The following is a 17995-nucleotide window of genomic DNA, read 5'->3' on the forward strand; positions in this document are numbered from 1 at the left end:
ATCAGAGTTCTGAATGAGTTTTTCTTTACATAGTCAAAGGCCATTTATTGATTACATATAGGCTATTTAATAAATGTTTATGGAAAACTATGAAAGCATTAAAAATAATAAACAACTTAGGCATCTATTGAGTCACTAAAATACTGTAGCGTCTGTGGCCACATCAGCAGGATTATAAGCATCCTCTGGTAAATTAACAACCAGATACTGATGTCCCTTACCATATAGACTTCAGGAGATGATTAGATGATGATAAACTGTGACCTGCTGGTTGGGTTCTCTCTGTTCTCATGGTTCTTACATGTTTGGTCTCCTGATGCTGCCGTACTTCAGCCAGTCCATGAGCAACAGAAAACACAGTTTGTCTCGTACCCACTGCCAAGGGTTCGAGTCTTCCCAATCACGTCTGTAATTTTGAAAATGTTCTTGCTTCTTTGAACGTGGTGGAGTTTCGCTTGTAGACATTTTTAAACGCGCCGGTGCAGCAGCGTCTGTAACCAGGCAACCAGAGACAGGACCGGGTAGGACTGGGCACGCACAGAACTCTGAGATCTATCCTCGCGGGTCCTCGCTACGTAGGTCCTACGTCGAAGAAATTGGCTGCCCTTAATATTTCCTGTGTTTTATTTTGTTCATTAAACAGTTTTGATGAGTATGTGACAGACGTGTATGGGGCATTTATGAAAACACGGAACAATTTGCGTCCCGTATTGATTCAATACGGGACGCAACAATTAATTGTCAAATAAAGGACGATTCCGTATTTTAAGGGACGGGTGGCAACCCTATGTAGCGTACACAAGTTTGCAGTCAGATCGACCCCTTGTCATGGTTCTAGTTTTTCATTTAGTTTATTTCCTGTTTTATTTTGAAAAGATCTCTTCCCTCTCATGTCACTGTTGGTTTTGCATTCTGTTCTTGACTGTGCTGCTCTTATTGGTTCCACCTGGGTCTCATCATCCAATCAGCAGTCTTGTCTCTCCCTCACTTAGCTGCCATTTTATCTGGTTACTTGCCTGTTTGCCATCTGTGTTTCCTGCATCTGTTTAGCTCCCCAAGTTTGGTTGTTTTTAACTAAACTCTGTATCCCTGGATTAGTTTCCTTCAATTATGGACTTTCCCTGGTAAAACCCGGATCTCCTTTGGTGTCCTTTCAGCCAGTAAGTTTTATTTAGTTTTATTTTATTGTGTATTTCACCAGCCTGTCTGCCATGTGCATGTATGCACTGAGGTCCTCCTTTTGACACAAGACTCTGCTTGTCACATCTGGTTGCAGAAGACCAAAGGCTGAAACAGCAAAATTCCAAGCTGGAGGCTTTAAAACAGTAGTTTACAAACTAGCAGGTAATGTCACAGTGACTACAGCCATCTTTTCTATACAGTCTATGTTTCAGTCAAAGCCAGGCTGTCTGTTTATCCACTCTTCCAGCCAACTAAGCTAATTGCCTCACAAAAGAAACATTCCTTTAGTGTTTCCATACATACCTTCTCCACTTTTTCTTCTACATCTCCTCATGATTTATAAGGAACTTGCTGTCTTATTCACATCAGAATATGTTGAATAATTTTCCCCTGCCATCTGAAGTCTATGAATACTGCATGATAGATTTCTTTTCAAACCTGCTCCGGATGAACTCTGTCTGTAACAATACTGTACTCTGTTTCACTTAAAGCTGCGTCTTCATTACGACCTGTCTTATTTAACTTGATGGCTGCTCCTCCAAGGATTCTGCTTGACACATGGAGTTACATTTGCTTGCTTGCTTGGTTAGTGAAACTGGCTTTTCTTATTTTGCACGCTGGTCATGGAGAAATCATTCGAACAATCCAATCTTATCAAACTTCCTATTGAAAGTGCAGTTCAAAGACTGTTTAAAAAAAAAAAGTACCTGAAAAGAGCAATAGCCTCTCTTAGGCTGTACTTGGTAGTGTTTCTTTACCTATCTTTTTTGCAGTGGGTACGGTGAGAACACACACACACACACACAGACAGACACACACACACACACACACACACACACACACACACACACACACACACACACACACGAGTGCGACGGTGGCCGAGTGTCATCTATCTGCGGTTTAAAGTATAAGCCTTGCTCAAACTGCAGGCTAATGGGTTGCTAGCTCGTGTGCTGTATCTGCGGTTAAGTGGAGGCTTAGCACTTTGGACTGCAGTTATATCACGCAGGGAGGAGTCAGCTGAGGATCAAACTCCACTCCAAAACTCCCACTATAAGGGCAGACAGCGGAGCCACAGGGCCACTGAGCTAGGAAGAGAGCTGGACAGTAAAAGCCCTGGATGCTTTCTTTCAAAAATGAGTGAGTGTGTGTGTGTGTTAGGTGGAAGTCTGCTACAAAATGCTGAAAATAGAGATACAGAGACGGGATTATAGAAAAAAAGGAAGGACCTCTCAGTGAAAAAATGCCGTCTCCCTCTCCTCTGTGTGATGACTAAGCATGGCTCCCCACCATCTCCATGCTGCAGGAAAACTCTTCATCCATGATTAATACTTTTTTTGCATCACAGTATATATAATACATTGTTAGTATTACAGCAGTTGTTGTGGCAGCTGGAAATTCATCTCATGATTACAGAACAAGTAGCTGGGGTGTTATTAAAGTAAATCAGAGGCTTGTGTTGGATTCGGTTTGAAGACATTATCAAAGGGTTATAATTCATTTATTCTGCTTTTTAGTGTGGAGGAACGGAGGGTAGAAAACCTTGTGTGGGTAACTAAGGGTATTTGAGGCTTTATTGTCTTTTAATTTCAGTAAAATTTTATTAGAAGAGATTCTTTTGTTTGTTCTGGTGGTGGAATTTGAGCAAGCTGATTTTTGCGAGCTCATGAATATTTGTGTGCATGTGCGGTAACCCTTTGCTTTTTCTTTATTTTTTTTCTAAACCCCAGGGGTAGAGCTCTCTGTCCTCTTCCTCTTCACTGTCTGTTTCTGTCTGCTGCTGTTAATTAGAGGGAGCTGTTAATCTTCTCATCGCCGCTCTGTTTTAATTAGCCCCAGAGTCCTGGTTGATATGTCACCAGATTATCTTTAATATCAAACTCCTGATGTGGCAGGTGAGGCTTTGACAATCCAGACAAAAGAATTTTTTGTACCTCTTTTTCATGAGACAGGTGCGTAGGAGAGGGACGAGAAAATCAAAACGTTTCAAACAGGCTCCTTCATGCTGTCTAACTCGCGAATATGTGCTTATTTGTGACATTTCGGTGCTTCATCAGGCAAATGACTTGTGACGAAGAGAAGCCAGCTGTCAGACATCACTGCATTCAAACCTGTGTGATATAAATACTTTGGACATTAAAAATACTCTGTACATATACATTTTACTACATGAAGAAGAATCTGTGCAACACAAATATCTTTGTACTTTTAGGATAATCCTGTGCACTGCAGTTTTTTTCCGCATTCAATGAAATCTGTGCAAAATCTGAATTTCTACATATGAGAATCTGTACAATAGCAACTGTACTTATTTGTAATTCTTTTTTTCCCCTGCTATTGTCCATACATTTTGTGCATTATCCCCTTTCCTGCTGCAGGACTGCAAATTTCCCCACTGTGGGATTAATGAAGGCTTATCTTATCTTATCTTGAACAGGGAATGGCTGTAAGCCGGCAACCAATCACGTTCCCCGTGTGCTGTAGGAAGACAGGAATCCTGAACATCATCCTCCTGTGTGATAATGCTGCACACGATATTGTTTCAGCATCTGTACTGCAAGGATGCACATGTGCAAGAATGACATTGCAAGAAGTGTGACATGCATTAAGGTAAACTGACTTAAACAGAGAATGCTGTGAGTTAGCATTGCTGTTTGATACAAAAAAAACTTGCACAGTTCCCATTTTCCATGACAAATACACAGAAGAAGTCTGTCTGATAGAACATCATAGACTCTGATCTAAAGATGTTTTGATGTGGAGAAGTTGATTTTTTTTTTTTTTTTTTTTTTTTAATTTAAAACTTTGGTCACAAGACAGAGTTTGTTGATATGCAGGCTGCACATGTGCCAGGAAAGAAATACTTTAAAGGATGATTTAGTTGCAAAAAGAAAGCCAGTGTCAGTTAAATAGAAATATTTCCCAAAGGATGATGATGTCCTAAAGCAGGTTGTTACGATTCAACCTCTAGGGTCGGCTGGATGTAACAAAAACACCAGATGTTATTGGTCCAGGTAAAGGAATTTATTGCTCAGTAGCAAATGGAACATAAAAGTGATCAAACAAAGCAAAACAAGGTGTTGCCAAATCAAAGAGCACAATAAAACCAAACGAAGGCTAACAGAGTTCATAAAACTATCTAAAGAAATATAAATCAATTAACTTCCTAGCCAAACATAAATACAGTATCAACACCCACCACAAGTAACAGAAACTAATACAAATAGTGCACAGAACTAATGAAGCAAAACTAGTGCCTCTGAACACAGACATTGAACACACAATTCACCAAGATTCAGATTACCAAACAACTTCCTCGTGAAGTTGGCTGACTGCTAACTGGAGCCTCAGACTCCACACCGAATTAGCAGCCGCCAACAGAAGCTAGAAATGTCCATAGTCACCCCTCAGTGACCCTGAGGCACCAGGGCAAACTGGCCACACATACCTGCCGCCCCGACTGAGAGTCTTGGTTGCAGATATAGTCATGTGCAGTGATTATGGGAGGAGGAGTCGTGGTGGAGGACCAGGGCTGGAAGAAGGTCTGGGAGAAGGTCTGGAGCTCTAAGCTAGTCACTCCTCATGAGTGCAAGGTGGGAATCTGGAGCTCAGCCTTCAACCAGGTGCACTCAATCCACTCTATAAGCCATCCAGACACAAAGGCTGTACAAGGTCCATTTCCCACACATGGCCACCACAGGCCATAACACAGGTACTCTGTCAGCAGCACCACACAGCTTTCTCATCCAAAGCAAAACACTATGCTAGAGTTAGACTGTATGGAAAAGTTTCCAAAACTATTGTTTTATTTTATATGCGGTTGCACTGCTCTACACAAGCACCCATATCATTCCAAAGTGACTAATTCTTTCCAAATAAAGTCATTTAAATCGTTTCATTATCATCCCTACTGAAGGACAAGTTCCAGTTACATAAAGCAATTTGGAAAAGTAGAAATGTACCCTGAAATAGTTAAATTGCTGTAAAGTGAATGCTTAAAGCCTCCAAAGAGCCAACCTGCTTTCCTAAAGAAATACTTTCCCTTGTCATGTGAATGTGGTGGTTAGCACTTTTGCCTTGCAGCTAGAAGATCTCTGGTTCGTGTTCCGGCCTGCCCAGGATCTTTCTGCATGTTCTCCCTGTGCATGCATGGGTTTATCAAAAACATGCTGAGGTTAATTGATTACTCTAAATTGCCTGTCGGTGTGACTGTGAGTGTGATTGTTTGTCTGTATATGTAGCCCTGCGACAGACTGGCGACCTGTCCAGGTGTCCTCTGCCTTCGTCTTAAGTCAGCTGGGATAGACTCCAGCCCCCCATGACCCTAATGAGGGTTAAGCGGTGTAGAGATGATGGATGGATGGAAATGTGTCTCTGCAGGTTCATCTCTAAATGTAACCTGCTAGACGTTGTAGATGAACTGGTATATATTTTGGGAGAAACCAGTTTGGCCTTTGGGAGCTTTAAAGATCCACTTTATAGTATTTTATCCATTTATTGTCACATAGTAGAGTGATGTTTGGGGGTTGTGCCTCCTAGAGAAACTGTTTGGTTGCATTAAAATGGCTTCTCTTTGTCACCATCACTTTGATCTGGCACTGAAATGTCACAAATAAAAGAATCTGTTTGAAAATGATTTTGCAACCTAAAACTTGCTGGTATGACACACTTATTGCATAAATGCCTGCTGCACAGACACTATGAAAACCTTAAGATTGTATTCTACAGTGTCTCAGTGGAGTAATCTTAACAAATAACATGTTTATTATGATTCAGTTTCAAGGCTCACTCATCAGCAATCGTGTTTGAACCTTTAATATCCTGATCAGACGTTTTTAACCAGAAGAAGAGGGTTACATTTTTATTAATGCTATCCTGATCATTTTGTTTCTATGTCAGTGGCTCAAATTTGCACCAACCTCTAATGTTTTCTCTGTTTTGGCCTCAGCGGAAAAAGCTTATAAATACAGTTCAACAATCTATTCAGGCTGTTTATGACTGCTGAAACCATGAAAGTAGGCTTCATCTGAAAATTAGGAGCTTCCACATTAAACTAGGAGTCTAGAAAGCATCAAACACTGAATATTCTGTATTCTAGTGGCTTTTTATGGACCAATTTTGGACTTTTCTGCATCAATTAATGCTTAAATGTGTATATTTATGTAGAGAAGGACACAATTTAGGCACCAGAATGTATGTGGATATAAATATATATTTCCCACAGTAGAATTAGTGACTGTGTGAAATCAGATTTCAGATTTTTCAGAATAAATAAAGGTCCAGTTCTGAAGATGACAGACCTGTTGAAGACATTGTTATGTGTATTTATAGCATTTTTAAAAAGTCTTCTGCTTCTTTCATGTTTTTATTACGGGGGTAAACTGCAACATGCTCTAAATATTAAGGAAATCTACTCCTATGGCTGCGGCAGTAACAGTGACTCTAATGATTATAAACAAATCTAAATCTATTTGATGGGTTTTTCGTATGATTCATTATTTTAACAAGCTAATAGGCGAGACACACTCATCCATCCAATCCAATCACTGCTCCCGTCTTTGTTGTGCACTTTATCCAGGTCAGGGTTGCAGTGACAACAAGGCGACCAGAGCGGCCCAGATGTTGTTTTAGCCTCGCAGCTCTATTCAAAGTAACAAATGGCCTCAATTTTACAGCAGATGCAGGAGATTGTTTCATTTGAGTCCTATTAGACCTCAGTGCCTCATTTAACACTGGTCGTCATGCAGCTGTAATTCACCTTCTCCAGCACTGGGTTCATATCTCTGGCTTTCCACTGGATTGAATAAGTTCCTGGCTTTGTTACAGAATGTATTTCTTTACATAACCAGTGTTTCATCACCTGTGGAATCCCTGTGGCAGCATTTTAAACCCAATCCTTCACTCCGTTTGCACATTTCCTGACTCAAAGTAGCACTCTAATTGTTGGATACATTTTTCAACTCAGTATTACTCAGCTGTAAATATACATTAGAGGTTTTTTTTGCTCTACTACCTTGAGGAAGCCAAAGATCTCAGCGATCTGTCGGAGTTCTTTTCTTCTTCACAGAACAAGAGAAGGTCATTGATGCCTTTCTGTCTCGTCTCCCTCTGGTCCTGCCTCAGTCAAAAGTCGCTCCTCGTGCCTCGAGCTATTCCTCACTTCAGCAGCCAGGATTTGAGCTGCTGCCAAAGAAAGAGAGTCCACATATCTCCGGATTTAGCTTCCTTCCCATTGGTTGCGAATGCTTATCATGTTTAAACTTGGTCTGATGCCCAGATGTATGATAACCTCTCAGTTCACTGTAAGTTGGAGATCAGGTCAGGACCCTCGGGCAGGACCTTACCGACGGATCCGGTCTAGACCCACACCAAAGGTCCCTAAACATTGCTCCAATAAAACCCCACTGCAGAACATGTGAATGCAAATTCATGCAGCAGTTTTTAATCCAGTCAATTTCCAACAGTGTGCAGTTTGTGCACTCTTTCTGCAACTTATTTTGAATATTTAATTCTTGTTTCTTTCTTGTTACTATAGTTCTCTCATTATTCATTTTATTAGGTTATCCTTGCTTTGTTTTTTTTCCTGCACAATTTCATAAACATCTGTTTTTAGATTAGCATAATTTAGCAAAACTAGGGGGTGGGGGGTGCTATATAATACTTGCAAGATTAGTTTTTGCAGTACTATTATAAAACACTCTAAAGTCAAGAATGTACAGTAACATTTTAGAGGTAATAAGCATGTAGGTTCTGGATCATTTGGGGGTATTGCACACACCCATGTGACCTTATCTCTTGGGAGTAGTGTCCCTTCCTCAATTTTCCAACACATCGTTGCATATACTGATCAGGCACAACATTAAAACCACCTGCCTGATATTGTGTAGGAGCCCTTCGTGTTTCTAAAGCAGCGTGTTTCTAAATGAACACAGGACCTCTGGTGGTGTCTGGCACCGAGGATCCTTTGGGTGCTGTGGGTTGTAGGATCACACCTCCATGGATGAGGCTTGATTGGATTGAATAATGGGGAGTTTGGAAGCTGAGTGAACTACCTGGACTCTCTTTTTGGTCTGCAACAGCGTGTTTAGTTGGGCGTTACATCAGGCTGAATAATTAATTGAAATATTGAAATCAAAATGTGGAGAAGAGCAATATCCACATCTCAGGGGCTGCAGTTTTATGATAAAGGTAAAATGTGTGACATTATAAATGAAGCTCTGTGGTGCTACAGAGATGCAGCTATAAATCATATTCTCCAGACATAAGGGAACATGCTTGTTTGGTAAGACTGCAGCAAAAATCACACCATCATTCTTGTATTTTCTTTCAGCGGAAAAAGAAATGCAACTGGAACAAGAAATGTAATTTTTCTCAGTGGTTTTATTTGTTTTGATCTATAATTTAAAACAGGGAACATCTTTAAAATAACAGTAAATTGCCCAATACATGACAGCTTAACTGTTAAAAGTGCTCGTTTTTTTTTCTTTTTTTTTTCAGTGTAATGAGAGCTATATAGGCTGGTAACATCTACAGTACATTATATAACAGAAACTGCATAACATATCTTTTTATTTATAATAAGTGGTCATGAATCAGTGAGGGTCATTAGTAGAGATAATATAAAAAAGGAAACATTTCAGGCTCCGGCACTCTAACATAAGCCTCTGATACACAAAAGTTGAACAGCCTACGAGTAAGATAAAACGTTCTGAAGTGCTGGGGTGTTTTAAATAAATATAGAGAGACTGAGCTCCACTTGTCCTCCCCCCTGTCTGCACGCTTCTCTCTCTTTTACGCCTGACAAGCTTTCAGCACCTCGGACAGCAGCCCAGCTTCACGACGGGCTGTGACAACATGCGCAATTTCACTGGAGTCTCCGCGCACGTTGCACTGGCAGACCTTCACAGGAGGGAGACTGTCCGTGGTGCTGAACGAGGAGCTGTCCGGGGTGCTGAACGAGGAGCTGTCCAAGGTGCTCAACTCCTCCTGATGCAGGGATTTCACAATAAAACGAGACACATTTCCACTCTGTCTGGCACATGTTTGAAATACTGCGCTGAGATTAACCAGAAGCAGCACTAAGATGGGAGAAAGTCCTAGAATGTCATACAGGAACAGGCGCACTCATGACTGTGCGTATTTGCGTAAAAGCAGGCACGAGGTGGGCCATGCAGTCATGTGCGCCTCATCCTGTTTATAATCCCAACGCACTCGCAGTAGTAACCTATATTGTCTATATCTAAAAATAAAGAATTTTCATTATTGGTAATCTGTCCCTAGGAGGTTATTTCCCCCGTTGTCCCTCCAAATTGAGTGTTTTTCCCCCTCCTTCCTCCCCACTGTGCAGAGTGTACTCTGTGGAAGGCGGGTCGGATCGTCAGTGTGGGAGAAATCCACGGAGCCATCAGCAGTTGCGCTGAGTGAGCCGAGCTGAGAGATGCGCGTTCACTGAGCCGGAGGAGGGAAGGAAGGCTGCCTCTCTTTTTTTTTTTTCTCCTCCACCGCGCCTCACTTCTAATAACCACCTCATCACTTGCACCAGCGTCTCACCACCCGAGGCTCACCATAATTGAAAATACTACGCTCTTCGAATGGAATTTTGCTCTGGATTATTCTAATTTGCTCCATTTAAACGCGCGCTTTGCCCGTCCGGAGTCTCTCTGCACGAAAAAAAGGTAGGAGCAAGATTACAAACTGGTCTATTCCTGTTTTTTTAAATTCCCTCCCACATGCTTTAGGTGTTGTGTGATAATGTTTGCGTTGTGGGAAGTTTCTCCTTCAAGAATTTTCTGCGCATTTGACGCTGAATTTGGGCTGAGTTTTATTTTGGATAGAGATGGGGATTTAAGCGCAGTGGAATGATTAGTTTGAAAGCTCTCATCCGCAGTTTAACCTCAGAAGATGATTTTTGAAATAGGATATAAAAAAAGGCATTTCCTGAGACCACGTTGACTTATCACAGTTGAATTTGTCAGAATTACATAGTGGTGGATGCGTGAGGAGCGTTGAGATGGAAAGTTTCAGTTCGCCAAAATGCGCCTCTTGGTGACGCCAAAGCAAAAACTTCGAGAACTACTTACGGAACGTATTTCTTGCAAGTATAATCCGAATTTGTGCCAAATTTCGCTTCGTAAATTCGAAAGCAAAAGGCTCGTAAGCCCTCCTTTTGACCAACAGTCAGACTGCCACCGTGCGAGAAGCAGAGGGAAAGCTGGAGCGCTGCTTGCTGGGGGAGGAAAAAAAAATGTTACCCGCTGTTTTATTCATCGGTGCAGAGCTGCTGCTTGGATTTCTGACCGTTTTTACGCACGTTGAAGATTTTAAATAGGCTATTCCATTAACGGATAAAACAACTCTTCTGTGATCTCGTTGGCTTTTACTCATCATTTTGTGAAAGCATTCTGAAACATCCAGCAGCAGCTTTCAGCAGAGCCTCACTATAATTTATTATTTCTACAAGAACTTAAGTCTCTGAGCTGACTGCAGAGTTATCACTGACCTCTTGTCCAGCTTTATCTTTAAATTTTAGCCCTTTCAGTAGAATAGAATGAATTACATGTTATATTTCGGAGCCATTTTTATGATGAAACACTATTTTTTCTGCACAGATGTTAAGTATGAGACAATGTGGCTTTCCATGCTGTGACATTAAAGGCTTGGTGGGGCCAAATTGTGCTGCTGTGGTGAAGTTCCTCCACCTTCAAAGCAGAGAGCTGAACCTTCCCCTAAAGCAGAGGTCTGAGTGTCCTCCATTAGAAAATTGTGAGCATCACACACTCAATTTCCTGCATTCTGGTGAATTTTAAAGCAACGATTTGCATATTTGTCTGCACCAATTTGTGGTGGAAATGTGGGAATTCAGACACTTGGAGTATTCTAAAAATTGCATCCCCGCTACAAATCAATGATCTCGAGAACCCTTGATTTGTATTCAGTGATTTAGAGATGCAGATTTCCCCACTAATAATAAATGCCAGTGCCCCTTAAATCCCCCCTGGTGGACCCCACTTAGTGGGCTAGTGGATCTGGAGAACAGCCCTCCTTCTAATGCAGCACACCCCTTGTCTGCTGTGACTGATGTCGGCTTAAATCGTTCCCGCAGGCTGAAGCTTGTGACAGACAGGGAGCACAGCAGGGGATGGAGGGGTCTCCAGCGCGTGATGGGGGCTCGGCTACATTACAAAACATGTCAATAAATCTGCTGCACCGAAGCTGGACGCGTCAATGCATCATTTATGGCCCAGTCAGCGACGGTATCCCATGCAGGTCATCTCATATCCTGCACTATTTAATAATTCAATGTGTATATGCCGGAAAATATGTGTATAGGTATTACAGAACAAGCCACCTGATGTTACCACCAAGTGGCCGGTCAAGGTAGCTCTGCATTTTTTTAGCCTGCTTCTTGATTAGTTCTCCTTCAATAGCCCAAAAACAGCCTGTTAATTGAGTTGCCCTGCAGAGGGAGGACTCATGTGAGTGCCATGAGGTGAACAGTTAGCTGAAGGGTATCTTTCATAACAGGCCTGTAAGGGGGCAAAGTGTCAGGGAATTGTTACGTGTGAAATCTGGCTTGTCACCACATTAGCCTCATTTAGGTTAGCCTACAGGGTAGCTAACAGGTGGAGATGGTCGGACTTCAAATGAAGTCTGCTCACCCACCTCAACGAATAGTGAAGCCAACACAGAACTGGAGTTACATGCAGTAACTATTAATTTTTTCTGACTGAACTTTTTTTTTTTTGCAGAGCCATTTGTCTACAGCTGTTGATCCTGTACAGATGCATTTTAACAGTGCAACCTTCCTCACTACTAACTTTGACCAACCAGAAAGTGTCAACATGAGTGTGTAACAACTCAGATATTTCAAATTATTGTCATTGACCATATAAAAGTGGCATGCATATAAAGCATCTTCACGTGTTTTTATTGGTTACAGTGTGTTTGCTTTTGCTTTAGCTGTGGATTTCTTGAAAGCTCTTGTTTCCAGATCTTTTCAAAGTGGGTTTGAAGAGTCCCCAAATGGTACAAACTTCTGAACAATGCAGGACTCACCCAAAACCTGCAGCCAAAAGAAAGAAACAAAAGGCTGGATGGACACAGTGTGACTTCTCAACAAGGAGGACATACTGAGCAGCACAATGACACTTTTGGTGTACAATTTATGTTCTAAATTTTTAGGAAAAAACATAATTTTACCAACTTGCAGATTTGTAGTTACCTAATAAAACTTATTATAGTGTCCGTGAGTACTTAAATATGGCAGTTTTAGTTGCATAAACAAATGATAAGAGTAGGAGGCCAAAGAAATGACATTTTGGCCTGCAGGGATTTGCTTTGCGCCACCCCAGTGTGATTAATGTTCCCAGCCTGGCCACACATGTAAATACTGTCTGGCTCCACCACTACTTTCAGTTTGTCAAATGTCAACTGAATTTGAACCCAATTTAAAATGTGTTTTTTTTTTTGTTTTTTTTTTTTGCAGGTAAATGAGAGTGAAGTAAGCAAGCATGTGTTAAACTAGAGTTAGGAAGTCTCCATTAGTGACTTAGTTAACTGACAGAGGACATGTTAGCATTGTTGGTATTCACTGTCAGATCCATAGCTAGCAGAGACACCTGATACCTCCGTTAGGCAACACACATAATAAGTCATGTTAATTGAATAGAGGCCAGGGCCAAGTTTTTATACCGTCTCGGGTTTCATGGACATTTGGAGCTTTATTTATTCAAGGGATACAGTACATAAAACACCAATGCAGTCAGCCGGCTGCACTGATGCAGCAGCGCTCTGGGTTATTTCACCACACAGAAACCTTTTAACCTTTCTGCTGTCTCACCGAGTCACTTTTAAAAAACAAAGACGATCATCCACCCAGGCAAACCCAGCATTGTGAGAGAGGCGCAGCTCGTGCACGCCTCTGCATTGGGACACATGCACGGTGCATTAGCATAGGTATCGGTTACTAGAATTCAATAGCTCGCCTGCTGCAGTGAGATTAACTATTCAGGGCAGGTGGTTAAAGGGCCTATTGTGTTGCACGTTCTGTGCTACTGTCATGATTGGACAATGCGTTTGTCTGGTGGGCAGCCCACTGCCAAAACAATTGCAAGGGCAAAGGCCTGGAAGAGTACACACACATATAAGGTTTCGACAGGTGAATCATTTCTAGCTCTGCTGAGCAAATTTAAACAGAACTAGGTGAGTGCAGGTGCAGCATGCAAAGGCTATCGAGCTAGTTAATATTCCACTCCGGTTGCATCCGTTTCTTTTTTTGTTTTTTTTTTGTTGGAAATGATTTTGAATACTGGAGGAAATGTAAAAAAAAAAAAAAAAAAAAAAGTTAATAGTGGTACGGGATTCGAATATGAAGTGGTACCATCCTAACATCTTTCTGAATAGCTGTTTATGATTGTAATCCCCCAAAGACATGCAAATGAGAGAGAGAGTGGCGGTGGATAATTAGTCATATTTATCAGGATCCCAGCAGGCCCTTACAGATAGCAGGCTAACGTTACAGGCTAAACACATGTTCTGGCTCACCTCAATGGATTTTCACTCATCATGGAATCAACAGCAGCAGTCTACTGCTGGGTTTTATTTATTTGTGGTGTCTTTCTTTACCGCAAAATACCAGCATTTTGCTGCCAGAATTTGGGAATGTGACTCAAATTAAGGATTTAAAAACTCTGAATGATCATTTTAGTTGATATGCAATATAAAATGAGCAACTGGTCGAAATGAAACCCTGCATAAAATGCTTGTAAACCTTTAATGCGTGTTATTAGTGGTTATTAAGTGGTATTTAATGGCCACATACAGAATGAGATCTGCAGTGAATGGTGCTTTCAGTGTCCTTGGAGTTTGATCTAAACTCATAGAGAGGATTTTCCTGATCACTGCTTTTCCATTGTCCCTCTAGTGAACAGACTTTACTACACTAATATAAGATGAAATAATTTAACACCAATAAAAATGGGACAGAGATGATCGAAGTTTAGCATTTTATGTTTGAGAAATGATCTGTTTGGTTTAGAATTACTTAACATTTGATCAGTTTTGTAGCTCATAAGTATATGTATTCATTGCATCACATTTTTTTATTTGCAGGTGGTCCCTTTGTTTTGCAAGCTGAGATTGGAAAAATGTGAATTTCTTCATTTAAATATCTGATTTTTTCCCCTTATAGTTGTGTCAACGGTGTGTCTGCTGCTGAAGATCAAACCATGGGGACCAGACCCACACTGGCCGTCATATGCTTCAATCCAGGAAGTCGCCTCAAAGAAAAATCACAAGATGTAGCTCTGATTCATTGACAAAACACATGACACACCTTCATCGTAGCACTTTCGCCTGTCCACTGTGCGCGGAAACTGGATATTTTTCCATATATCTCCTCCGTAGACTTGGCGGACAAGATTAAATCCAATCCATTATCCACTCCAGATCTGCCTCTAGAGTTGATATAGAAGGATACTGTGTTGTCTGCTTGACTGTTAAAATTATCTATGTGGAATATAACAACCAGCAGATAAACCCTGGAACAAAACTGTAATCAGATGTTCTTATCACTCTGAGGATCTATCCCCAGTTCTCACCCTCTTCTGGCGCTCCCTGTTACTCTCTACAATGAATCCAAACAGCCTTCCTGGGCATCTCCTCATGCTGCTAAGTACTGTGCTGGGCCTGAGCGGAGGTTTGGAGTTTACTGGCTCTGAGGGTCAGTGGGCTCGCTACCTGCGCTGGGATGCCAGCTCCAGAAGTGACCTGACGTTTCAGTTCAAGACCTCGGAATCGGAAGGCCTGGTGCTCTACTTTGACGACGGCGGATATTGCGACTTCCTACTCCTCATCGTGTCCGAAGGTAAAATGCAGCTTCGCGTCAGCATCGACTGCGCTGAGACCACCATCACCTCCGACAAAATGGTCAATGACAGCCGCTGGCACTTTGCCGCCATCAACAGGCACAACTTGCGGACTGGCTTGGCCGTGGACGGTCAGACCAAGACGGAGGAGGTTCGGCCCCAGCGGCAGTTCATGAAGATCGTCAGCGACCTCTTTCTCGGAGGCCTCCCGGGAGACATCCGCACATCTGCCATCACCCTGCCCTCCGTCCGCGAGCTGCCACCATTCAAAGGAATTATCACAGACCTCAGTTATGGGAGTAAGCTGCCCACACTCATCAATAGCCAGAAGGTACGCTTGGAGATGATGGGCCTTTGCACAGAGAACCCCTGTGAGAACGGTGGGATCTGCTCACTGGCAGATGGAGAAACCTACTGTGACTGCTCCAAAACTGGATATGTAGGTCGATACTGCAGCGAAGGTAAGAGGGCTGGCTCCAGAGCTTTCTGTGTCAAGCGCTGAATATTGATTAAAATCTTTGTAAAAAATTCAGAGGGATTCCTTTACAAATACAGAGCAGGTCTGCTGTCTGCTTCCAGGTATACAGTAAAGAACATTGTCATATTAACCTGTCATGTTTTCTTTCTTTTCTGCAGATGTATATCATTAAAATCATCTCATGCCACGTGGCGTGAAAAACCATAAATCTCCAGGCAGACTTTCGGAATTAGATTTAATTTCCATAACCGCATCGCTCCTCTCGCCTGCACCTAATGTGATTTGTGCCACACCAAACTTCGTTTGTGAAATGCCTTGAAAAATGTGCATTGATTGCAGAGTAGCATTTTACTCAACAGTGTAATTTATATGAGGCGGGAGCAGCTATACTCCCATGTGTCTGCGAGATTTAAAGCAACTCACACAGGACGGAGAGTCAGAATGTGTCTTTGTGGGTTGTTGCTCTTACAGCTTCTTTTAGAAAGTCCTCATATTTCATGTGGGAGTTAAATTGGAGGTGATGTGTTCAGCACTTCCTCTGCTTTCACAGTTATTACTTTTGATGAGGCAGTGGTGGATACGGTATTAGCTGATATGACTACAATTACAACACTGAGTTCTCTCCCTCCTTTTTTTTTCATTAAATGTATTCAGATTTTGCAAGGTGCTGCAGGGACCTGAAGGTACACACAAAGTTTGGATGGGGAACAACTTGATCTATTTTTCCTCTGCTTCTGTGCCAAGGCCATCGCTTTTTTGGGGGATGTGTAATGAGATGCAGCACGTCCACCATTCTGTCTCCACACCTTGAAAGCTATAGGTGTAAAATTTTTTAAAAAGCTTTTTTTCAGCTTGTACATATACTCAAATGGCCCTATGAAAGCGATAGAAACCAGGAGTCTTTTTTTTTTAAGTTGCCACAACTCTTCCCCTCCTTTCTCCAGAAACGCTAAAAAGTAATGTTCTCTTATATTGTGCACTTTTAGTTTTTGTATGGCACTACAGCTGCTTAATGGTAAAATCTTTCCACTGCTTGTAGCCTTGAAATCAATGCCAGATGATGCCGAGAGTAACTTGTGAAATTTCCTCTTTTTAAAAAAACCTGCATTCCCAACATCGCAACATTTACAATTTAATATTTAGAGAAGTAATCCAGTCAATACACAATTTCCCTGTAACCTTACATGCTTTTTCTTCAAGATTGTGGGAGATAACTTTGTGTGAACAGACCCATGTCAAATTTCCTCCACTGCTGACCCAGTTCCTGCCTGTTCGAATCAGACTGACATGGCTGAGAGATGGCTCCATTTTGCCAAAAATCAGGGAATGCTCACTGAATGCTACACCACTGATTGCAAGCTATTTTTAATACACTTAGGATGTTGTAATTTGCCAGCGTTATAACATGAATTTGGAAGTGTTTTTCTGTGTTTGGTTTCCTAACATGTTCCAACATTTCGCGCCCAAACGAAGCTGTTTGGAGCTTAAATCCCGAGCTCCAGCCCCGTGGCATTGTTCAGGACAGCACGCGATGTGCTGGTTGCAGAGTAGTCAAGCGGACGGACTGGACTTGACCCCTTTTCGCTTCATCCCATTTGCTCAGTGCCTGTGTCGAACACTCGATCGAGGAGAAGTAGGTGGTTCATTTGTATGAGAGCTGACCGGGGGGAATTGTGGCATCTTGGAGTCGAAACAACCCAGGTTTTGGGAGTGCGTCTGCAACTCCTCAGCCACGCAGTTCGGAAAGAGGCGGCCGTATCTCAGCCGCGGGGAAGAGCGAGTGCAACGAGTGAATTCACCACTGGCTCGTTGTAGCCTCTAATTCGTCCCAGACACCTGTTCTCCATCTTTCTCTGCTTTCGGGCCATAAAAATAGCGAGGCAGGGAGGGTAGTCATGTTAGTTCCCCCAGCTGATCTGGCTGCTGCTCTTTTTCTGCTTTCTCATTAACTGATGTGGCTGATTGTTGATTATGCCACAGAGACTGGGAACCATAATTAGGAGGATAATGAGAACAGAGATGGCTAATTTGCCTGGAAAAGGCCTGCGCAAACACCACCGTCAATTCAAACTGTCTGTCAGCAGATGAGCACATTGTTGTTGTTTTTTTTTTTTTAACTGTTATGTGCACATGTCCACAAGTGGCAAAATACTTGTTGTCGAGGCAACCCGTGTGCACAGAATGCTTTCAGGGGTCATTCAGAGTGATCAAACTTTCACTGTGTGGTTGCAGAACAGCTTGGCACACCTGTCTCTGTCGGTATTCTGTGATTATGCTGTACATTAATGAGCGATGAAAGCAATCTGTCAAACCTGTGAATATTTATGCTACATTATCAGACAGCAGAAGTCCAGGCTTTTGCATGCGTGCACTCAGACACATTTGCATTCGCAGGCATGCACATGAACACACACATCAACGCGAATAAGGCCCTGAAGCTGCTCGTTAAAATGGGCAGATGGCTGAC

The 17995-nt window shown here is 42.1% G+C and overlaps 1 protein-coding gene across 12 annotated transcripts in view; it reads left to right on the forward strand.

Moving 5' to 3' along the window:
• The first annotated feature begins 9556 nt into the window (after positions 1-9556).
• Positions 9557-17995, forward strand: part of LOC111582007 (neurexin-3b) — a 344457-nt gene continuing 336018 nt past the window's right edge. For 7 of the 12 annotated variants that reach the window (XM_055015646.1, XM_055015648.1, XM_055015649.1 and 4 more), the window contains exons 1-2: positions 9560-9860; positions 14375-15511. In XM_055015646.1, coding sequence (XP_054871621.1) covers positions 14815-15511 — 697 coding nt within the window. In that variant the 5' untranslated portion in view covers positions 9560-9860; positions 14375-14814. Of the gene's footprint in view, positions 9861-14374; positions 15512-17995 lie in introns of all 12 variants that reach the window. The other 5 variants (XM_055015655.1, XM_055015653.1, XM_055015654.1 and 2 more) reach the window with 3 other exon arrangements.

Source organism: Amphiprion ocellaris, chromosome 12 (genome assembly GCF_022539595.1).
Source record: "Amphiprion ocellaris isolate individual 3 ecotype Okinawa chromosome 12, ASM2253959v1, whole genome shotgun sequence".
NCBI lineage: Eukaryota > Metazoa > Chordata > Actinopteri > Pomacentridae > Amphiprion > Amphiprion ocellaris.